This window comes from Podarcis muralis, chromosome 9 (genome assembly GCF_964188315.1).
Source record: "Podarcis muralis chromosome 9, rPodMur119.hap1.1, whole genome shotgun sequence".
Classification (NCBI taxonomy): domain Eukaryota; kingdom Metazoa; phylum Chordata; class Lepidosauria; order Squamata; family Lacertidae; genus Podarcis; species Podarcis muralis.
This window is the reverse complement of record NC_135663.1, coordinates 24,430,275-24,455,355: the sequence shown is the minus strand read 5'-3', so window position 1 is coordinate 24,455,355 and position 25,081 is coordinate 24,430,275. Positions and strand designations below refer to the sequence as shown.

General features: G+C 42.6%; 1 protein-coding gene across 1 annotated transcript; it reads left to right on the top strand.

Moving 5' to 3' along the window:
- Nucleotides 1-242: 242 nt before the first annotated feature.
- On the top strand, nucleotides 243-14,303 carry ETNPPL (ethanolamine-phosphate phospho-lyase). Its single transcript, XM_028744294.2, has 13 exons — nucleotides 243-400; nucleotides 2,870-2,988; nucleotides 3,118-3,277; nucleotides 4,464-4,538; nucleotides 5,131-5,224; nucleotides 6,351-6,467; nucleotides 8,681-8,763; nucleotides 9,548-9,773; nucleotides 11,048-11,202; nucleotides 11,496-11,585; nucleotides 11,837-11,967; nucleotides 12,487-12,554; nucleotides 13,246-14,303. Exons 1-13 carry the CDS (start codon nucleotides 348-350, stop codon nucleotides 13,378-13,380), a joined length of 1,506 nt encoding a protein of 501 aa, XP_028600127.2. The 5' UTR covers nucleotides 243-347; the 3' UTR covers nucleotides 13,381-14,303.
- The last annotated feature ends 10,778 nt before the right edge of the window (nucleotides 14,304-25,081 follow it).

Genomic DNA, 25,081 nt, shown 5'->3' with positions numbered 1-25,081 from the left:
TGCCCTTTGCTGCAACGGACTGAACGGAGCTAACCCCAGGGAAATGTTCCAGTGGAGAGACGGTGGTGGGAAGACCAGCCGGGTTGAAAGCGGGGTGTGGCGACGGAGTGGGGTGGTTTGAGGACTACCTCGTTCGGGTAAAGAAGAAGAGGTGGCTGGAAGCCAGCCTTGGCACTTTTGGCGGGTGGCGCGGAGATGGGCGGCGCGCAGGAGGCGGGGCCTGGGCGAAGGACGCGGCGGCCCCTGCCGGGCATGGGATAAAAGGCGAAGGCGGCTGCCCGGGAGCAGCGCAGGGCGAGATCCCCGGGGCTGCAGAGAGAGAGAGCGGGCGCGCGAGACCAGGCACGATGGAGATGTACAGCAAGGCAGAGACGCTGGAGCTGCGGAAGAAGCACATCGGGTGAGCCAGAGGCGCAAAGCCAGGGGAGCCGAGAGGGGCGGAGGGCGCAGGCATGCAAAACTCTCGCGCGCCCCAGAAAAAAACTTCCCAACTTTCCACCCCACATTCTGCAATCGCTCTCATTCTTCCTCCGGCACGATTGTTATTTATTATTAAATTTGTATACTGCCACTCATCCGTAGAACTCAGCTAACAGACCCCGGCAGGTCCTCTACCTGCGCGGTAAAGGCGACCTGCAAAAGATCTCTCTAGGGGAGATGGTGGCCGGGATCTCTCTGCGGTTGGGAGTGGGGTGCAGAATCAAGGTGGTGAGTCTACACTCATCCTGGCCAGATCAAACTCTGAACCAAATCGAAAGGGGGTGGAAATCAACCTACCAAAACCTTCTTTGCCCTGTCCCTGCCATCCGCAGAACTGCCACTTTCCCTTTATTGAAAAGCCTCTGACATTATCTTGCACTAACGTATTTCATAGCCCTAAATTGTCACATTTTCTGAAAGGATCCGTATTTGATCATTTGAACTATCACGAATATTTTCTTTATCATAAATAGAAAGGATTTAAAAGCAACACTTTCAATGGGAAAGTCAAGCACATGCTTTAAAATCTCCTCTTGAAATCCATGGAAGTTGCAGCCTGCTTGTTTGGAGATTTCAGTGCAAATCTGTGCATTTTTGCAGATGTTCGGACCCACAGTTTGCATAGAATTTAAGTCTTTTAAAGCACTTAACTTTTGGCGGGTCATATCGCTTACCTAATTTCTTTTCCCCCCCTTAAAAAAAGAACACTTTAAAAAGTTTTTAGCACTTTCTAGGAAGGCTTATTTTTTTAAAAAAAAACCCAAAAGTTTTTTTTACAAAAAATATTTCTTAGAAACAAAAATGGGGAAATGCTACACTTTCAATGACACTTAGAAATGCCCTCCCCCCCTCTCTTTGCCATGCAATCAGCTGAAGCCCTGCTGATAATGAAAATTATTCACTTCTCTGGGGTGTGATACTCTGGGGTGTAATGCTTGAATACTGTACAAAACCCCATCTGGCAGTCCAAAAAAATCTCCTTTGCCTCTGTGCATAGGACATCTGTGCCCTTATCTAACCCCTGTATAAATAGTCAGATTAACAGCCAGGAAGGTGGATCAGTGTTTGACCTTCCAAAGGAAACTTGGACAAGTGCAGTAAATGCACAGAGGTGCATGTGATGTCAGCGGCATTAAACAAGCATGCAAGATTGTGTAACCAGTTGATACACTGTACTCACAGTCCTTGCATAACCCAAGTGGATCCTGGGCGTTTTGCAAAGCCAAGCCTGGAATTCTGCCCGCCAGAGAGGCGAAAAGTTCTGTGCAAACTCTGAGAGTTGTTGTCTCCCTTGGATTATTATTTCATCCTTAATACAATAATAAGCTATTTTGGCTCCATTGGCATACAGTAGAAGCTGGGAACCAGCTAAAGATACAAAAGGCCAGCCAAAACAAACAAAAGGTTAGGGCTCAATTCTTTGGGGCTGTCTTCTTGTGGTTCATTAAAAAACCTAGGAAGAGACTTACTCCAGGTTGCATTGTTCTCCCCTTCTCATGCACACTGCTTAATGCACGGGAGTCCCTACAGACACACTGGGAACCCCTCCCTTCCCCATTAGCAGCCCTGCTGTGCAGACAGCTCTCTCATGGAAGCAGCTGTATGCACCCAATGGAGAGTGTGGAAGAGGAAATGGATGGAGCCCTTTTTGTGTGGCGGGTTTGATCCTTTCTTAATGAATGGTTCCCAATTTCCCCAGTCTATGCTGTTTGTGGTGAGGGAACAAAACCCTGTGCATGTCCAAAACAACTCTGTTATTTGGAGATTGGCTTGGTGTGTTGAGCAATATATCACATTTAAGTTATTGTCCTTTTCACAGGTGGGAAGAGATACCAAATTTCCCCTAAGGCAATTCCTGTACAGTGGTACCTCGGGTTACATACACTTCAGGTTACATTCGCTTCAGGTTACAGACTCCGCCAACCCAGAAATAGTACCTCGGGTTAAGAACTTTGCTTCAGGATGAGAACAGAAATTGTGCTCTGGTGGCGTGTCAGCAGCAGCAGGAGGAGGCCCCATTAGCTAAAGTGGTGCTTCAGGTTAAGAACAGAAATTGTGCTCTGGTGGCGTGTCAGCAGCAGCAGGAGGAGGCCCCATTAGCTAAAGTGGTGCTTCAGGTTAAGAACAGTTTCAGGTTAAGAACGGACCTCCGGTACCACTGTACTATGATGAGTGTTCCATGAAGCCAGCCATATTTACACTTGGAAAGACATACCGTAATTTACTATTTCCCCCTCACTGACTGAGTCTTTCCAGGACAATGCTTGAGGACTCCTGATAGACCATAATGAATTTGCTGCATTTACATGTTTGTACAAGTGTATGCAGTGGTCTGGAGAAGGAGCTTTTCAGCAGACCTAAACTAAAGCAATGCTTTTGTGCTTTTCAGGCCCTCATGCAAGGTCTTCTTTGCTAAGGACCCCATTAAGATTGTGTGTGCCCGTGGGCAGTATATGTTTGATGAGAATGGAGAAAAATACTTGGACTGCATTAACAACGTAGCACATGGTAAGAACTATGGCGTAATATATGTTGACAGCTTTTAAAGTGCTCCCATTCATTTTAGGTAGATTTGGGGTCTTTTTTCAGGTACTCTCAAATGGGTTCATTGACTTCTCTTCGCTTGGTCCTTTCTAGTTGGACACAGCCATCCAGATGTGGTCAAGGCTGCAGTGAAACAGATGGAGTTACTCAACACCAATTCTCGCTTCCTGCACGACAATCTGGTCCAGTATGCCAAGCGTCTCACTGCGACCCTCCCAGAGCCTCTCTCTGTTTGCTACTTCGTGAACTCTGGGTATGGCTAAAGGACTTTTCATTGCTATTATCTTTTGGAAACTTGTATAAATTAACTTCTACATTTTAACAGCTTTGGGAGATGATGAGAGAACAGAGTTAACAAATATAGGGCTTTCTAAGGTTGTGCCCAGGTTTTCATGTGGGCAAAAATTCATATGGTCATAGTATTTATCTTTTACCAGTGGCGTAGCGTGGGTTGTCAGCACCCGGGGCAAGGCGCCCCCTAACCCGTGGATTTGTGCCCCCTAACCTGTGGGGTAGGCTGAGAGACAGTGGGGGGAAAGCTTCATGGTTGAGTTGAACCTGGGTTTTCCTAATCCTAGTCTGAGACTCTGTACTTTCAGCAGATAAGAGTTATGACTCTGCAAATGAAATCTCTGCAGAAGAAGGTTTCACTAGATACAATCAGTTTTACCAGATACAAAACACAGGAAAAAGCTTGCTGCAAAGGAAACAACAGATTGCAGCGTGAGGGTTTCTCCAAATGCAAAACAACCAGATTGTGCAATGGGGAAGTGTCTCTCCCTCTCCCAGGCCTCTTTGGATCAGTCCAAGGAATTCCTCCCATCAGCTCCAATGCATTCAGTGAGCTCCATGCCCACAGGGGCTCTTCAGCCCCTCCACAGAAGTGATGTTCTGTGTACACAGTGGGCCACATCTCTTCATAGAATGGAAAGGCTTCACATACAGGCAGCACCAGATCATGTCCACAACCTGTATGTCCCCTCATTTTCCTGGCCAGCTCTCAAGATTAGCAATGTAAACCAAAGCTGAGCTATTCACAAGTTCATATTTTGTGTCCAGCTGTAGATTTTATGATAATCAAGACATGTGCAGAATTCACCCAGGTTTAGATGTGATCGCTATGGGATGCTTTAGTTGAGATTCCTGCATTGCAGGGGGTTGGACTAGATTACCCTTGTAGGTCCCTTTCAACTCTACGATTTTATTTCCATGTGTGGGTCCATGTGAAGCAACTCTTTGGCTTTCCAACCCAGAGAGAATCCTGCCCTCATTCAACATTTTCACTCTGAATCCAATAGGTGTGCTATTAATCATTTATAGGGGATTAGAGTTTGATATATGCCTGTCTGGAGTTATTTTATCTTTGGCTTAAAAAAGTTTATTATGTGGCTCTCCTGTTACAATAGCTGCTTTCATTGCCTTCTAATTTTGTCCTGCAGATCTGAAGCAAATGATCTCGCTTTGCGCCTGGCCCGCCAATACAGGGGCCACCAAGACGTGATTACACTTGACCAGTAAGTATGCTGATGGTATGGATGAGATCAGTTCGTTGCAACATGATGCAGATGGGTCATGTGCTACTGTAATGACTGTTCAGTCTGTAGCCAAGCACCCAGAGCCCCATACAAGAAGATTCTGCATGCATGGAGCTTCCCTGATCACAGTTAGTTTCTCATTCACCTCAAATGAGGTCACTGATCTGCACACAGTGATCTGTAAATAAATGTATCCATTAACTTCATCAAGACTTCTTCATTTTAACTCAAACCTCTGTTTTGACTCATCCGTTTCTGTGAGGAAGGGGTTGCCTCTGCATAGTTGTATGTCATAGAGGGAAACAGTCTACTAATTCCTATTAATTAGAGAATATTTGCATTTGTAGTTCAATAATAATAAATATTAAAAACAATGAAAATTGTGAACAACGACATTGAATATGTTGCTGTAGTGATACCACATATAGAAAACTAAGGTTAAACTGAGATTCTTTGTCAGTTTAGGTGCAAAACTTATGTAAAACATGTGCAAAACTAGCCTGTAACAGAGTCTGCTTCTGTTGAACTCTTTCACACCCTGGGGTCACTTTGCATTCATCTTCTATTTCAGTGCTTATCATGGCCATGTTACATCACTGATTGACATCAGTCCATATAAATTTAATCAACTGGGGAAAGAGGCCAAAAAGGAATTTGTACATGTGGTAAGTAATTAGTATGCTGGATTCTTACTGCCCTTAGCATATTTCTATTCATTGCAGATACAAATGAAATGCAAAGCTAAACTGCACAGCAATACCTCCACAAAAATCAATAGATACTATTTAGTGATATTTAGGTTGGCCTAATCAATGTAAGAAGCCCGGGGCGCTTCTTACAAGATGAATTGTATATGGACAGAGATATATTTTGTCCTGAAAAATGCAAGATACCTGCTTGTGTATATTAAAAAGAAAATGCATGCTAACCTACAGTAGAAAAAAGCATGCTTTAAAAAAAGAAAAGAAAAAACCCCGTAGGTTTCTGTATCCAAGAATCTCTTAAGAAGTGGCTCCTAATTATCACGAGGAATTCATGGACAATAAATCTGACAGTGGCTAGTAAGCATAGCTCTCTTGCAAGGTTCAGCATGAGCAGGCCCCAAGATCTGGAAATCAGAAACATCCTGCCTTCTAGATGCCAATGCACCCTCCCCTCATGATATGCCTTAAAGGACCCCTGCACACACAGATCCCTACACACTTTGAAGCCCCTTCAGACTGATGTCAATTAGGCTGATGGACAACAGGGGCAGACTTTAGTAATACAGCTCCCTGAGTGAGGACCATTTTTTGTGCCCCTTCCCCCTTATTTTCACAATAATTCTTTTTGGTGCAGTTTACCCTTATTTATCCATATAAATATAAGTTTTTAAATTATTTTGTGCTCCCCCTCAGCCCGGCACCCTTCCAGATCACGGGGACAAGCAGCAGAAGATTGCTCTTCCAAGCATCTAATAGGGGGTTGTTGAGAACAGATATTGAACTAGAGATGAGCCAGTGTATGTTATTATGGTCTCAGTTCTTTGTCGTTTCTGCCTTCTGTCCCACTTCCTGGAAAGCCAGGGATACGGAAAACCTGTGGACCTATACATTAAAATACTGGAAATGTTAAGGTCCTCTTGTGCCTCTGATGCATGGTTTCTTATTAACCTGCTGTGGGAAGATTTAGAAGATGTCCTACATGAGGTGCACACCAAATAGGGTTTTTAAGGCCAGTTTTGTTCCTGTCGGAGGAGGAGCCAAGGACAGTGCATTCAAAGATTTCAAATCTTCTTTTGCCACTCTTTAGGCTCCTTCACCAGATATATACAGAGGAAAATATAGAGAGGACCATCCAGACCCAGGAAGCGCTTATGCCGATAATGTGAAAAAGATAATTGAAGAGGCTCAGAAGAACGGCCGCAAGGTATGTAAACAATGGAGGAACATGAAAGCCTACTCAGATTGTGTCCTGAAAAATGCTCAATTAGGTGAACTTGACTGCTTTATATAGTAATAATAATAAATTTTATTTATATCCCGCCATCCCCAGCCGAAGCCGGGCTCAGGGCGGCTAACAACAAAGTTCTCTTTGCCTCAATTCATTCATAGAAAAATATAGCTGGAATTTCTTTTGTTTTTACTGGATTCCTGGATTTTAAGGTGCCTTCTACCCCCCCTTTAACTTCCATTCAAAATCTCACAAGAAAATAATAGGTAAGGATTGAGTAAAGAAGAAGAAAGTAATAAATAAATCTAAACCTCCGTTTCATACGTAAGAGCAGGCTTAAAGCATAAAGCGCTATTTTGATTGTGCTCTGAAACTGCACATAGAACTTTTGCTGAAATTAATGGGGCTGTATGTAGCAACAGTTAAAAGGCACAGGATATAATGCACTGCAGTGTACAGCCTCTGTTCCTAAAATCCCCACCCAGTTTGAGCCCTCATGCCTAAAGGGGGCTTACATTTATTCATTTTTGCAACAACACAAAATCATACAAACTACCAAACAGATTAACAAGAAGAAATATATAAAAGCCCAGCAGCTTCTCAGAATTTTTCACGGGGGTGTCCCAGTGCAAAGAGAAGAAAATCAGTAGGATCCAGTGGAATGTTGCACTTTGAGGATCCAGAGACATGAATTTAAATGCTAGCTCATGTGAACAAAAAATTACACTCAAAGCAGTTGACAAAATGGCAAAGTAAGCTGTTGATTTAAAGCATAGCATCTTAACACGAGTAATGATATAGGAACTTGCTGACTTTGGTGTGGAGAGATATTTCTAGAACTGGCATGGAGGCTTGTTATTATTAGTCACTTCTTTTCCAGAAAGGTGAACTCGAAGGAACTTGCAAAAGCAAACAATACAATACAAGAATAAAAACAACCTAAAATGCCCACCGGTAGTGATTGGAGCCACTATTTCCCCATCACCTTAAAGTCCAGAGGAGCCCACCCATCTGTCTTTAATTCCTTATTGAGATTTTAAACAAAGAAACTAACGGATAGTTTCTATTTTCCCCCCTTTGTCTGTTTCCTCCCTTCCCCCTCGCATTATCTTTCTCATAGGTTCTGGTGCCGTAGACCTCTGCCAGGAGCAGTTGATAAAGTTTCACAGACTATGGGGAGCCTCCTACTGTCTGGCTGTAGTATACCTCTTCGAATATAGTGTACGCTTCTTTACACGTTACCACACGACCTTCTTTCCAGGAAGACGGCACTGCTCAAGCTTGCATGAACCCCTGGCTGATACTCGGGGAGGGTTGTGCAAGAGTGAGGGAGGCAGTCAGTTAAATAGCAGATTTGGGCTTACCCTCCAGGCAGACTTGGGGGAGAACAAAGGCATAATGCTGAATGCAGAAAATGTAAGCTTCCAGTTCCAGTCTATCTGATCTGCTGATGTTGATTCCTGATCCCAAATAACCTTTTTTGGTTTGTTTGTTTTCATTCCTAGCTACTGGAATCACTTCAGCTGTAGGCTCTGTCTTTTTGTCAAATGCCTCATCCTGATTTGCTCTGCATACGTTTTCCTTCTTCTTCTTCTTCTGAAGCAGGGGTGCCCAAAATACAGCTCTGCACATCTTCAATGCATTTGTTTGTTTCCCATTTTGAGCCACAGGAAAGGGGTTAAATCGGCTATCACAGAATGCCATGTGAATGAAGCTGGTGGAGGTTCATGAGTTCACAGGGTAAAGCTGATATAAAGACTATAAAGCACCTTTAGTAATTAAATTATTGAAATGTGGACAATCATTAATAATAAATAGATAATAAATAACTCATCAGAACAGTGAACCCATCAGATACTTCCAGTATCACATTTGTATTCTGCAAGAGTAGGCCGACTAAATGAGTTTTTAAATAAATGTGCACAGTAAATCCAAGACTTCGAGCATTGGGTCAATCATGAGCTGTAGAATTATGCTGGATGCTTGCCCTGGCATTGAAAAATTGGGCACCTCTGCCATTTTTGTTGTCGTTACTGTTGCTCACAGCTGTTCAAGATGCAACATAGCTATCCAAACTGCATATTCATTTATCTCGCCTGTTTTCATAGGGTTCGTGCCTGTAGCTGTTGTTTCATTTGCAAATGAGTAAGCAGAGGAATGCTTTTCTTATAACATCTTCTCTTACTTAGATTGCAGCCTTTATTGCTGAGTCCATGCAGAGTTGCGGAGGCCAAGTAATTCCACCTGCAGGCTATTTCCAGAAAGTGGCAGAGTATGTATAGTGCTTGGGATGGGTTTACTTACAGCAGGCTACTTACTAAAAATCACAGGGAGAGTCTACTTATTTGGTTCTCTGTGTAGCTTTAATCTTTGTTCCTTGAAATTTAAAAATGCTATTATTATTATTATTTATTTCTGTAAATAAATATTGTCCAGTAACAAGAGATGCCTTTCTCAAAGTAGCTTTTGGCAATTCAATCCAAGGCCAATAAGTTGGTGGGGTGGTACATAGGGAATATAAGTATTGCTCAAAGTTCAGTGATGGCAGACAAATTGGATGGCTTTAAAAGAGGACTAGACAGGATAAGGTTATTCATGGCTACTAGCCAGTTAATGTGTTATCACAGTCTGCTTATGGGATTCCCATAGGCAACTGGTTGACCCACTGAGAGAACAGGATTCTGGGCTAGTTGCAATGAACAGCATGACTTCTTATTGCACAGTAGCTCTGGGGTGATCTGCACATTAAGAAAAATCACATGGTACATCATTCCTAGAACTTGAGAATACAGGAGGCCCAGCGCATTGTGTGTATCAGATCTTTTTATCCAATATTTCTAGACCACACATATCCTTCTGTGACTGGACAGAGTGAACGCAGGTCAACTTTATCCATCTACTGGCCATGCTATAAAGAGCATATGGCCTGATAAGCATTTTTCTGAATTCTCAGCTGTAAATGCCCCTTGCAGGACCATAATTGAAGTCTTCATGTAAACGCTCCTACATGACAGTGACACATCACAGTGAGACATCTGTTCCCTTTTTATTTTCAGCGCTGTCCGCAAAGCGGGTGGAGTTTTCATAGCTGATGAAGTCCAGGTCGGTTTCGGTCGAGTTGGAAAAAAATTCTGGGGATTCCAGCTACAAGGCGAAGACTTTGTGCCTGACATTGTCACTATGGGGAAGCCAATTGGCAATGGCCATCCCATGTCTTGTGTAGTTACCACCAGAGAGATTGCAGAAGCTTTTGGTGCCTCTGGACTGGAGTACTTCAATACGGTGAGCTTCTCTTCTAATATTATCATTTATAGTTATAAATTGGGTATGAGGAAACTTTGGCTCTCCAGATGTTGCTGAATGATCATTAGCCCTGGTAAGTTTTGCCAGTGACCAGGGATGATGGGACTTGTAGTTCAGCAATATTAGGAGGGCCACATCTGTTATAGGGGCCTGGCATGCATAATTGCACCATCATCGATTGTTACAGAAAGAATGTTCAGAGCACCCAGTAATGACTCAAATAATGCTTTTCAGTGAAGCCAGTTCACCCAGTTTAGACAACAGCATCAGGCAACATCTGGCCCTGATCCATCTCTTATGTATGGTGTGAAGTGAAATAGCACCTGCCTTCTCAATCCATTTGGCAGAACTTCATGCAATTTGGGCCAATGTCCTTTGGATTCTATGCCCATAGGTGCAGCAGTGGCCCAGGGGGTGGGGGAGCAGCAGTGACAGAATGTTACTGTGTAGGCCAGCACTGCCAACCCAGAGTTCCTCTGCCCTCACTGCTGCCCCAACCCCATCTCATATCCACACAGCACTGCTGCATAGGCATGAAGTATTATTATCTTTTGAAGACACTGGTGACACACCAGGAGGGTGGGGAGGACAGTTGTGCTCTCAATTCCCCATTAAGCACAAGGTGATAGGAAATATTCAGCCTAGTAAGGTTTGACCATACGTTGCAATATCATGCGTGCACCAATTGAGTCTCGTACTGAATAGATGCTCAGGTTGAGCTTCTTAATGCCTAAATGAGACTTTGATTGACAATGTACAGCTTCGTCATGCAAATAATATTGAACACATGGTCTCTTGTGTGTATATGTAAAACCATATTTAAAAGTATATTTAAAAGTGGAGCTGGAGCCTTGTTGTTGTTTAGTCGTTTAGTTGTGTCCGACTCTTCGTGACCCGATGGACCAGAGCACGCCAGGCACTCCTGTCTTCCACTGCCTCCCGCAGGAGCTGGAGCCTAAGTTATAGCAAAGCTTTACTCTGTGTAGGAAAGCAGTACAAACCCTGTGGTGTTTTATTCCCTTCAAACTTTTCAAAATAGAAACTGCGAAGAAGAAATATGACACTCCGTAGCACCACATAAGGTGCAAGTTAAAAAGATAGAAGGAAATTTGCACCCAATATTTCTTGTTTGCCTAAGAAAATAATCTGATGCCAAGCCCCGTCTTGTTCAAAACATTCATCAAAATCTTTGGATGAAGAAATAATTGAGGCAGCAATAACCTGTTTCTTCTTGGTCATTTCCCCTCCCTCAGTTTGGGGGCAACCCAGTGTCCTGTGCAATTGGACTGGCTGTTTTGGATGTGATAGAAAAAGAAGATCTCCAAGGGAATGCCACACGTGTTGGAAACTATCTCACTGGACTACTGAAGGAACAAAAAGAAAAGCATCCGCTGGTGGGAGATGTCAGGTAGGCATAACAGGGTAAACATTAAAACGTTTTTAGATGCGGAAGAATGTATAACTAGGGGTGGCTTCTTCAATCCAAGGACTGCATTGCCCTCTGAAGACCCAGGAGACGCATTCCAGTGGTGGGTCCAATCATACCCACCCCCCACCACTGACAACTACTGAATAACAGATCAGATAACTGTTTTGTACAGGAGACCTACCACACTACATTGTAAAACTATTTGGAGTTGTGCAACACTGAGATTTGATTGCTGCACCTCTTATTCCCTCCCTTTTCATTATATTTTTCAGAGGTGTTGGTTTGTTTGTTGGAGTGGATCTTGTGAAGGATCGACAAAAGAGAACGCCTGCCACCGCTGAGGCCCAGCATATTATCTACAAGTAAATATATACTGGCTTGCTTTAGATGTTCCTTTCATCAGTTTTAACTTTACAACTTCCAGGCTAGACATTCAAACTGAAGGAGCTGAAATTCATAGTCAGGTCAGGGCTGAGCAACTGAAGATGCCCTCATGATTTACCCAGAATCATGAAACACAGCTTTAAAGGGACTGACTGCGTTATAATTTCACATACCTAAATGCATTTTGGAGTTTGCATTCCAAATTAAATCTGTGTTCCCTTCTAATCAGGCTGAAAGAACAGAGGATTCTTCTGAGTGCTGATGGACCTTATCGAAACATCTTGAAATTTAAGCCACCCATGTGCTTCACTATGGAAGATGCAAAGTTTGCAGTTGATCAGATTGATGAGATCCTCACAGGTAAGCATTCTTGCATGCCTACCGATTCCTTTGTATATATGGCCTCCAATTTTGTTCTATAGGTAACAGAGGTAGTTAAGAGTGTGGCAGAGAACTGGGGAAGGAGGGAGAAAGGGGTGCAGTGGCTGTAGCCTTTCTTAGTGTCTTGACACATTTAAAGATATAGGAAAGACTTTGCAACTCCAGATGCCAAAATCAGATAAGAACAAGTGGCCAGCATAAGCTTGTGACCCATTGCAGAGATGTCTGATCATTGTTGGAGATGCAACATTAGATTATGTAGACTGCAGAACCTGGACTGATTTAGCCAGGATAATTTCAGCTCCCAGGTGAACTCATAGTGGTAAGTTGGGGATAGGTTGCTTGTTGCTGAAACGTGTCTTAAGTGAATTCTAAAGAAATTTATCTAGTTCTACAAGAAAATAAGCTAGTATTTAAAACCACACGAACTTTTTCTTTACATTTTGCGACTTCTGTACCTAATGATGGAAAACCTACTCCTTCCTCCTCTTGTCCCAGATTTAGAAGATTCAACAATAAACCGGACCAGAGATGACTTACCAACAAGTGTACAGAGTAAAAGAAAAGTAAGTTGGAAACTCCATAATGACACTGCCAATAAATATAGTCAAAAGTATTCTAGATGGACCATTGTCCTGGCTCAATATAAGACAGCTTCCTAAGTTCCTATGAGCTGTCTGAAGACTTTCCTGTCTTATAAAACTTCACCCACGTACCTCATGTTTAGGGCTTTCTCTCAGTACACTTTATGTCATGCCATGCTCTCCCCCCTCCCAACCCTCATACAAGCAGCTCAAAACTCACCTATTCCATAAACCATTGGCATAACCCATAGTCATAACTGACATAATGCCTAAATTATGTGCATGCAGCTGCATTTGCTCACATCATTCTGTTCTTATCCTTGGCTTTGCATCCTTTATCTCTCTGCTGATGTCCTACACTTGGCTCTCTTCTGTCTCATGCAATGTCTAAAATTTGATTGTAAACATCTCAGATTAGGGACCTGTTTTGCGCTTGGGTCCTGGCCTCAGCTTTTCCACAGGCATCTGGTTAGCCACCGTGAGAACAGTGTGCTAGATTAGATGGGCCATTAATTAGCCGAATCCAGCAAGCCCTTCTACATTTTGCACCAATGAATACTGATAACCTAGAACCACAGGCTTGTAAAATATGTGGTTCTGGCAGTTCCCATGACATCAAATATCTGCTGATGCCAATATCTGCATATTCAATCAAATTGTGCATTTGTTTTAGATGCCCACAGATGGGAGCTCCCAGCTGGAATGCATCAACGAAAGCATAAGCCATATCAATGGAAGTGCCTGCAGACAAAAAAATGGATTTTATGCTGAAAACAACACAGTGCCTTGCAAAAGGATCAGGACATGAAAAGAAAATTCTATAAATAAGAATAACTATGTACAGTTGGGTTTGTTTTAAGGATGTATGGGTTTGTGCAATAATTGGTAAGAATATTGGCTAGTTATACATTATGATGAAGCATCCATTTACTTATGGTCTAAATTTGGAGCATCATGCTTTGCAGCCACAGTACAATGGTAGCATGGCCTCATTTGTTTCAGATGTCTAGCTGACTGGCAGTCACTGATGTGTCTTTGTCCTTTTGGAATCTCAGTGTTCAGTCTTGAGATTTTAATAATTTTCCCATGTTTTAATGGTTTATTTGTTATACTGTGCAACTTTCTGGTGGGGCAATTCATGCCAATGCTGAAATAAATAGAAATGTTATCTTGTAAATCTTGCATGCAATCTAACAGGAGGACACATGGAACAACCAAGAGTGTTCCACGAAAACCTGCCAATCAGTTTCTTAGGCTGCCACCCTATCCACATTTACATGGGAGTAAGTTCCACTGAACTCAGTGCAGCTTGCTTCCTGAATGTGTGGGGTTGCACTGTTGGTGGAGATGGGAGTGAGTCCAATCCCACATTCAAATGGATTTCAGATTTAAAAAAAAAAAAAAAATTAAAGGGAGCATAAACAGCACCTATTTCCACACACAATTTCCCCTTCCAGCTAGGGATGCACACTGGAGCAATATTGTAATATTCAATGACAAAGATTTTATAATAATTATTAATTGTACAGTATTAACTATATTGAAAATGAAAACTTTAAAGCACTGCTGTATTTAGACAGTATGCCTTCTTGGTCTATATTTGTCGGTTGTATCTCTGCTGTTATCAGTGTTGTTTATGAACTCTGTTAGGGCACCAGTTTGTTTTCCATTTACTGGAAACTCTTGTTTATTCCAAAAAATAAAATAAAAAATAAAGCTATTTTTAACCTACAGGTCATTGTGTCATGAAATGAATAACCATCAATATTTAATAATTACTTGGTAAGGTTACATTCTTCTTAAAGTTGATCTTTGGCCTCATTTACTCATCTCAAACTAGGCTTGGCTATAAATTAACATGATTAATGCATATGGGTATTCCTTTCTTGGAGAAGATGAGTAATGGTCCAGAGGTTGCAGGCACATATTGCTGAGTGTGCACAAGCATTCTGAATTATGCAAAAGTAATAGTGAGCACCCCTAGGAGACAGAGTCCACATTTGTGCACAATTATATATAGATACAGATATAGACAGATTTATATAAAGGTAAAGTTTATATTAGGGACGCGGGTGGCGCTGTGGGTAAAAGCCTCAGCGCCTAGGGCTTGCCGATCGAAAGGTCAGCGGTTCGAATCCCCACGGTGGGGTGCGCTCCCGTTACTCAGTCCCAGAGCCTGCCAACCTAGCAGTTCGAAAGCACCCCCGGGTGCAAGTAGATAAATAGGGACCGCTTACTGGCGGGAAGGTAAACGGCGTTTCCGTGTGCTGCGCTGGCTCGCCAGATGCAGCTTTGTCATGCTGGCCACGTGACCCGGAAGTGTCTCCGGACAGCGCTGGCTCCCGGCCTCTTAAGTGAGATGGGCGCACAACCCTAAGTAAAAGTAAACTTTTCCTTTACAATGGAACCTTGGGTTACGTACCGTCCTCCTTACAAACGCTTTGGGTAATGAGCTCCACTAACCCGGAAGTAGGTCTCCTGGTAGCAAACTTTGCCCCAGGATACGAGTGGAAGTCACACGCCAGCGGCATGGTGGCAGTGGGAGGCCCCATTAGTGAAAGCGCGCCTCAGTTTAAGAACTGTTTCGGGTTAAGAACGGACCTCTTGAACGAATTAAGTTCATAACCCGAGGTACCACTGTATATAAATATTTACTTATACAAAAAAGTAAACTTTGGAAAAGTTTCAACTGGTTCCTTATTGTAAATTCCCTTCAAAAGACTGTGCAGTAGTCTCAGATCCACTCCATCCAGTGCCGTATTTACATATAAGGTAAACAAGCTATAACTTAGGGCCCCATTCTCTTGGGGGGCCCCCAAAAAAATTAAAGGAAAAAAACCTGGATACTGATTATTGTATTTCAGTTCAACAATTACTTTGATAAAATACATTTTTTTGTTATGTGCAAATGGCTTTAGATACCTATTAGGTCCATAAATTACCATATAGCATATATTCAACACAAAAAAACGACAATTTGTTGTGGACAAAGGACAGCTGGACATAAATAAAGGGCCCCATTACCTTCAGTAGCTTAGGGCCTCATCAAACCTAAATCCAGCCCTGACTCCATCCCTCTGTACTGGGATCTCTTTGCATGTTCAGACCCAGAAACCTCCCCTCTAAATAAATTCACACTTGTCTCAAATTTTGGTTTGGTTTTGGGCAGAATTTAGGCCACAACTTTATTGATTGCAGAAAGTGATTGGTTGCATAGGCTCCGGTTCGACTAGCTCCCTGCCAAGCAGGTAGCGCTGACTCAGGGTTCCAGCATAGATCAGCCAAGGGTGAGCACCCGGATGAGTGGAAAGCCAGGAACAGGCTGGCTAACTCCGCCACCCAAATGTCCCCCTGGACTCAGGCACGGGCACAACCCCCTCTCAGGGGTTGACCAAACCATTGAGTCCCTGGATTCCTTAAACGGAATACCCTTCACATAGGAATGGCGAAAGCGTTCTCCCATCCCTATCACCTGAACCAGAGCCTACCCGCAACCTTACAAGTGTTGACGATTTGCTACGCAGCAGGCGAAACCCAGATGGCAACAGCCAATCAGCCAAGCGGGGAAAATTCCTGCCATGCCCGTCCCAACGACAGACAACACATGATGGCATAGCAAGGTCAAGTGCAAAGCCCTAAAAATAGGGAGAGGTGGGCGGGTGTTCCAAATGCACACGCCGAAAGAGGAAACTCTGGGTCACGTGCATGGGTATAAATAGGTCCCTTGAACCGTTTGGACTGCATCCCATTGGCCAGACTGCACCCAGCTACGAGGGACCTACCAATCAGGTGTTGTGGCTGACCAATCGTACCCACCCACAACACAGGGTGTTGATTTCTAAGTCTCACCGCAATACATGCCCTCTTTAAGGGAGGACTCGATTTCCAAAAACATTGTGAAGACACTATGCTATCTGTCAGTGATAGCACAAGAAAAGGAATTTCTACAAAACAGGGCAGGTCTAATTCAAAGATAGCTCTTCAACTCTATGAGGAAGAGCAACCTAAGCTCCCATCTCCGTTACTGTTCTGTATCCCAAAACAAGCAGACCTGTTCAGTTGCTTGTCCACAGACACTCTTGAGCTAAACTTTCTGGCAAGAGGCACCTAATGCATGGGAAACGTTTGTGAGCCGAGCACTGCGGTTGTGTTTTTGTGATTTTCCCCACTAGATTTCTGCAACTCAAATTAGTGGGATTCTGGAGGGGAAAATGTTAGCAGCAGTGCAGTATGACTCTATCATTGCTGAATGTCAATATTGATGTGTTCCCCTCCATATGTGGGGCTTGGAACAATATCCCCTCCCCATGAAATACTGATTGACTTTGGAGAGCAGAGGGAAGGCAGAAATCAGGGGCTGGGGTAAGGAAGGGAGTGGCTGGAATCACGAACACAGTCTGGAGATGTTGCACTCTATGCTGCAACATTTTGTTGCGGACTCTGCTGCTATTAAGTTTGTGATCAATACAGCCATTTTAGTCAGGTAAGGCTGAAATTTGTCTAAAGAAACTTGCCAAGACACAGATCCCTCATTTTCACAGTCGGCTTTCCTATAAAATTTCATATTACAGTAAGCTTGTTAGTCTTTTAAGTTGCTGAGAAGCTAATTTGTAATTCTACACCTGGAATTCAAACTGTATCCTTATGGTTCCATCAGTATGGTTCCAATTAAATAAATCATTTGAATGTCAGATTAGAGAACAGGTTTCCTAAATTGGTTTGTTTTTACTATGAGACGTTACACTGTGAAAATCTATATAATACACCTTTCTATAGATAAACTTGTTGGAGGGGGATTTCCAGCCGGTGGCAGAGGACAGAGTGACTCCAGGAGACATAGGTGTAAAAACCCAAACTAAAACGAAGACTTTATTACTAAGCAAATAAACACAAACTCTGGTGGATGTTATTCCTGCAGGCAAGCAACAAAACTCAGCTTTTTTCCTTTATAGCAACGGTCACCTGCAGCCAATTAATCCCAGAAACTTCTTAAAGGTATACACACATGTTTCTGTGCCGAATGTCCTCTAACAAAACTGTATTGCTTATCTACAGCTTTCTATAGAAAGGAGTTTAAATGAGTTTTTACAAGGCTTGGTTGTTTGAGTAATAAAAAAGTTTATTATTATTAGCCAAGTACCTTGAGAGTACTGACTCACAAGTAAAATTAAAAGTTTGTCCTACCACAAGAACTGCTGATTTTGGATACGCTCTTAATTGAGACAAAAGTCCCATTTTCAAGATTAATCTTAAATGGAAAAGCAACGACTTTATGCAGGTAGGCCTGTTCTGTTATTAAATATGATGAAAGGAAAGTGAAGCACACACGGAAAACAAATATTTGTCTGACAAGTAAGCTGAACGTTTAATGTTTTACAAGCAATAGTTTGTTAATCAGCAAAGTAAGGCATGTGGTTACCTTCCAGTAAGAAAATGGAAATGAATGTGGTAAGCAGGAGATGTCGTGAGTTTGGAACGTTTAACATCTATGTATGTTTGCACTTATTTACAAATATACAACTGAGCAGAGGTGGAGGAGCAACTTACATATTCCAACAAACTAAAATGTACTGTTCCAGTGTTTCAGCACACTGGAGTCCAAACGCCACACAGAAAGAGACATGTTGGTGTACATTCTCATGCCCAAAATAGACATGATCAGACTTCACAACAAAACAAAACAAAACCAAAAAGCAGTTGGAGCAGGGAGCTGTAGCAGGGTATGTTTAACTGTCCTCCTATCCACACCATTTTTCTAATCTAAAACATCCCCACCAACTAACAGCAGCTATCAGCTCAGTAGAAGGGAAACTCAGGAACCCGTATTAAGCCTGTATTTTATTTTATTTTATTTTATTTTTCCTTTGCATGGGCTAACAGCAATTTTGTGGCAGCAAGAATTTATATAGGGAAAATAGCAAGAGAACGCACTCTCCACTTCCAGTTCTGCTGCCAATCAAAATCAGAGATTTTAATATTTTAAAGTAATTATGCTCAGAAACATCAAGAGATCTGATCACAGGTCAGCTGTCACCTTTGCCTTATGTCTGAGTTAGTCTATCCCTGTTGGATGATTTTACTGCCTCCGAAATTGCATATTTTAATCAAGAATTATTGGAAAGCAAGCCATTATCTCTCAGCTTCGCCCCCACAATCTGGGGCTGGAAACTGCTGTTCAAAGACTATTTTCATAAACAGAAGTCAAAAGTCCAACTGGGTGTGCAAACCTGTTGGCACAAATCTTTGTTTTTAGTGTCAAGCAGTTATACAGCACATTTTATTCTTCAGAACATGGGCAGCTAAGCACGGGCCTTGTTCACCCTTGGGCAACCCCCAGGGACTGCATGATAGAAGGGAGGCTAAAAGTGAGGGGGGCCACCCCACACTTTGTATGCACACTCACAGGCACGAATACACAGTTCAGATGTGCCCCTCGGTGTAGCTCAGTAACGGAACATCTGCTTTGCATGTGGAAAGTCCCAGATCCAAACCACAGGATCTACAGAAAGGGCTCAGAATGTGCATGTAAACCTTGAGACCCACTGCAATACTGAGATAATATAAGGCAGCTTCCAATATGATCAACCCAGGAGGACATGTCTGATTCACCACAAGGTTGCTGGGCCACTCATCACAGTGCTGTCCCTATTTTGATATCCTTTTTTGCTTGTTTCAAAACTGGTGTGCTCTTGGCGGAACAAGGAAATTTTGCTTCCTGCGGGTCTCCTTTAGAAGATGATTTCCCTCGGACTTGCAGCAGTGTTCCCTTGAGGCGTAACTTCAGCTAGGCCCTGAAAGGGCTCTCCGGAAGAGGCCTTGGAATGGAAAATATTGTTCATAATTAATGTTACAGCTTCTTTTGTCACAGGCGATGGTTTTGGCAAGTAAATAAATAGGCTGAAATCAATAATGAATGTGTCTGTAGGAGATGACATACAGTAGACATAGGAAGACACACAGCACGGTCTCTGTGAACAGGCTCATTTTATTCAACAGAATTCTGGTGCTGAACAAAACAGATGCATTTATTAGGCCTCCAAGGATCTTTCATAGTTGCCTGGTCCTGGGATGAGGAATTGAGCAAAATAAAAATTGGGCTGGAGCAACGCTAGATCCTGACTCTACAGCAGCACCGTAAAGATGGCCTTTTCCCATGGATCTCCAAACTACAACAGGGATGGGAAACCTGTGGCCCTCCAGGTGCCTGTTGAACTACAACTCCCATCATCCCTGACCATTGGCCAGCCCTCCTGGAGCTGATGGATTTGGGAGTCTGGAGGGCTACAGTGTCCCTATCCCTGCGTTACATCTAATTTTCCGTTACAATAGCAATGTGACAGTTCTACAGGATGACGCAAGGGCACTGCCTTTCTGCCTTTTATGCAACAACCAATCATTTGAAAATCTGCCAAAATCTGTTAGCCACTTAACTTTTATCAGGCTTCCTGAGGACTTGTAGACACAGGGCAAGGTCGGGCAGGAGGAAAAAATGCTTACTGGGCACAGAACAGCTGTTTAGAAAGAGGGCACAGAAAGGTCAAACAACATTGCTACTTCAGCTCATGATTCAGCAACCAAGGCTGCAATAGTATATCTACTGATCTGGGAATAAGTATCACTGAAACCAGTGTGAGTTATTTCTGAGTAAACATCCATTGGGTTACATTGTTATATATTTGGATTAACGAAAAATGAAAGTCAAGATGCCCTGTTTCTGTAAGCAAGTTCAATACTACATAAATTTCAAGGAAAACCATCAAATTCAATGGTCAAGGTCATATGTACAGTGGTACCTCACTGATTTAAGTACTTAATTCGTTCCGGAGGTCCGTACTTAACCTGAAACTGTTCTTAACCTGAAGCACCACTTTAGCTAATGGGGCCTCCTGCTGCTGCCGCAATGCCGGAGCCCGATTTCTGTTCTTATCCTGAAGCAAAGTTCTTAACCTGAAGCACTATTTCTGGGTTAGCGGAGTCTGTAACCTGAAGCATATGTAACCTGAAGCGTATGTAACCTGAAGCGTATGTAACCTGAGGTACCACTGTAATGCTAAACCATGGTTAACATTAAGCAGGGTTTCTAACCAACAACAAACAATGGCATATAGAGCATGGTTTAGCCACTGGGCCAGGTTCGGATGCTCAAATTAAACCATGGTTTATAAACCACAATTTAGTGTTACGTTCAAACCAAGCCAGTGTAATGTATTCTTCCCATTATCTGCTTCAAGTACTTTGGTCAGGAACCATTTAAAGGCAAGCACCAACATTTTGAGCTGGACCTAGAAGCAAACAGACAGCTGGTGAACAGCTTTTGGGACTTGCAAGATGTGATCAGTGTGAGCAATGCCTGTCAAATGCAGCAAGGTTTCCATCTATCTGTATTATATTTGTAGTGGTGTAGACTAACACTGGGAAATACATCCCACTTCAAAGCAGTGTGGTGTTTTTTTTAGCACAACATGAATTTGATAATGCAGACCAGCCTTGGCCCTACAATGTTTTAGACTACAACTCCCATCTGTCCCAGGCACGGCCAATGTTCAGGGATTATGGGAGCTGTAGTCCAAAACATCTGGAAGGCACTGGATTGTGGAAAGCTGATGTGAACAATATAGATGCTCATGCTCATTACAGAATTGAAAAGCTGGATAAATGTGAATATCTATTTCTCAACATTTCAGTGATGTGATCCATGACTGTTACAAAGGTACCTGCATGAGGCCATTCTTGCTCTCCTAAGAGTGCTGCTGAAAGAAATTCATTTCTAAATAATTTTACCCTCTCTTTCCAATACAGTGGCACCTCTAGTTGCGGACTTAATCAGTTTTGGGGTGCTATTCGCACCCTGAAACTAGAGTACCTCTTCTGTGCATGTGTGCTGTGCGATTGAGCACTTTTGCACGTGTGTGAAGCGTGCAGATCACTTCTGTGCATGCGCGGGCAGCAAACCCGGAAGTAAACACTTCTGAGTTTGCCACGTTCGTAAACTGAAAGTCCGCAACAAGAGCGGAACAAAACACAAGGTATGACTGTACTCTTTCTCATACATAATTCTTGCCTGGCAGCATGTTTAGGAAGCCCAGTTTGGGCTATGTTCTATTCTTCTTGCTGAATTTTGACACCTTTCCCTCCATAACAGAACTTCCTAGCATCCACTCAGTAAATCAAATTTCCCGAGGCTTTATTATGTCCATCTGTGTAAGTATTACAACATCTTCCCTGGTTTTACTTAAGACCCTGGTAGCATGATGACATAATGATGGCAATTCACTCTGCCCCTCTGTGGTTCCTCACAGTAACATTCCCCTACTGTCAGCTATGTCCTGCCTACTGGCAGGAGATAAACAACCAGATCAGCTTCTTCCAAGAAATGGATATATCTGTCATGTCTAAAGCCTTAGGTGAACCTAAATGTTTCCCTGTTAAACTGCTGCCCTACTTTCGGACATGACACAGTAAACAACTACTTGCATTCCTCTAGCTTGCAGCTAAGCACACATTTGGAGCAACACATGTACTTTTAAAGCTCTCTCTGGCCATAAAGTGGGGCGGGGGAGGTTTATGCCACTGGTTAAGTCCTGAACGTTGCATATTGCATACACTGGATTTTCAGGGGTGAACTAATAATTACATTACTGCACAGATGGGGAAACTTGTTCACCCTGAGGGCTGCATTCAATCCTGGGGAACCTTTTTCGAAGTTAGGAAAACAGGGCTGAATAGATCAGTCTATTCTAAGTCTGAATGAGTTTCCCATGTGCTAATCCATAAATCTGATCTGTCCCATTAAAAGGGTGTACATTTGCATTATTTTTCTGTGCATACTATCTCAGATGAGGAGTGACTGGTGGGGAAAGGCGTTGCCTTGAACCCGTTTCCTGGCAGCAATGTCACTGCTGGCACACCAAGGTGGAGTTAGATCAGGGAAGTACGAAGTGGCTGCACCAGCAGAATGCTCTGGTGCTCTCAGTGATGCCCCCACATCACTCCAACCTTGTTGCCACTCTACCCAACAACCACACCATCCAGTATGTGGCGATGATGCTCCTGCTGGAATGCTATGCTTGCAGGGTTGTCCCTCCCCACTCTTGCTTCGAATATGCATTTTTGTATATGCATTTAGATGCATTTTTAAAGACAAAAACACTTAGGCAGGAATAACCAGCAGCACAAATATGAGATAGGGGACATCTTGTGAAAAGGATCTAGGTAGGGGTCTTTGTAGACCACAAGCGTAACATGGGTCAACGGTGCGACACAGCAGCAAAAAAAAAAAAAAAAAAAAAAAAAAAAAGGAAAGAAAAAGCTAATGCTATTCTAGGCTGCATCAACAGAACTATAGTGTCCAGATCAAAGGAAGTAATAGTGCCACTCTATTCTGTCTTGGTCAGATCACACCTAGAGTACAGTGTCCCGTTCTGGGCACCACAATTTAAGGATACTGACAAGCTGGAATGTGTGCCAAGGAGGGTGACCAAAATTATCAAGGGGCCTTGAAAATGGAATGGTTTAGTCTGGAAAAAAGGAGACTAAGAGGCTATACAATAGCCATCTTCAAATATCTCAAGGGCTGTCACATGGAAAATGGAGCAAGCTTGTTTTCTCCAGCTCTGGAGGCTAGGAACCAAACCAATGGCTTCAAGTTACAAAAAGGAGATTCCGACCAAACAGCAGGAATAACTTTCTGACAGTAAGAATTGTTTGACAATGGAACGGACTCCCACAAGAGGTGGTGGACTTTTGTTCCTTGGAGGTTTTTAAGCAAAGATTGGATGGCCATCTGTCATGGATGCTTTAGTTGAGATTCCTTCTATGTCTTGCAAAATTCAGGGACGTGCAAATACTGAAGGGTAATTGCATTCTGATCCATATATTACTCTCAAAATTGCAAATCAGGTTGGTTTGCTTGAAAATGCAGACTGAAAGAAATCCTCAAGCGTTCCTATAGGAAAGGTGATGGACAGAGGAGACTTTTTGCCACAAAGTCATGGCAATACTTTTGCCTTCATCTTTCACCTATTCATATAATTTCATTGCATACAAAGTGATTAAATGGCATATTATTTAATTCTATTTTTGCTTGGGCAGCGTTATTACTCTGAGAAGCTGAGTGCCAGTTCAAAGATGGGGGGGGGGAGGATCACACCACCTGGTACACACCACTTACATTGTCTACTATTGAGCACCAATAGCTGTCCACAGTCTTAGGCAGTTGTCCTTCTGGTTCTGCTACTTGAAATCCTTCAGCTGATAATGATGCCAGGAACTGAATCATTATGTAAACAAAATGTGTGTCTACTACTTAGGATCTCCCTAAGATTTTTGGTTCTGTGAAATTCTGGTCAAAGGCACTGAAAAGGAACTGATTCCAATGAAGCTGAGCTTTTAATCTAGGATTCCAGCTTGACAGACTAGATCACGTGTGTTTAAGGGCCTATCCCTTGTCTGACAAAAGAAAACACACGACGGGCATCAATGGCAAACGTGCTCCTCTGCAATCTAGTTCATATCCAGTTTTTCATCTTACCAATACTGGTGGTATTAACAATGGATAGCAAATAACAATAGGTGATATCCATTGTTAATACTGTGAGTAGACTCATTTACATTGGTGGAGTCAAATTACTTAATCAAAGTATTTCAATGGGCCTATTCCGAGTATGACGAATGCTGGATATCCTCCAACAGGAGCATATAAATGGTGTCATGTACTTACTCATAAGTTACGTGACATTAGGGGCATGGCCAAAAAGGAAACAAATGAATGCAGAGTGGGGGGAACCCACCGCAGAAAGAGCTTTTTTTAGCCATCCTGCTTGCTTGCTGGGTTCTGGGAATCACCTTTAACAAAACACATCTCCCATAATTTTTTTTTTTTTTGGGGGGGGGGGGTAGTGCTTAAATGTACTGTGTGAATGTGGCCCTAATCTATTTTGCTTCCTCTTTTCCTTGGAATCACTTGTTAGACTGGAAAATTACCGTACATTACCAACTTAGAAGTTACTACAGGGGCACCGACTGTGTGGCATCCAGACAAAATTTCCAGCAGGCTTTGGGTTGTGACACAGGCTACTCCTATAACTTACTATGACTACAAGTACTGAGTAGAAAAGCTAAATTTAGTAACATTCGTGATCTTCTCCTCATCATGAGACCTTCTTGATAGCAACAGGGAAAATCTGGAAATGACTTTATTCTAAGTAATGTGTAAAAAAAAACCAACCCCATTGCTAGCAAACACTGAATTACAGGCATTTCTACATGGAATCAGGACTAATCATCATTGCACTGTGCATTACTGCAGCTGTTCAAACTAAAAAGCGATTTAAATTACAAGTATGGTTTGCAAAAAATAATGCACTGATGTACATGAAATATAACAGTTCTACCTAGAAACTTTGATATTCCAAACATATTTAACGAAAATGTATTTTCTATCAGTACCTGAACAGTTTTGGCAATAGCAGGTAAATACATAGTAGAGTTATATTTTTATGTAAATTGCA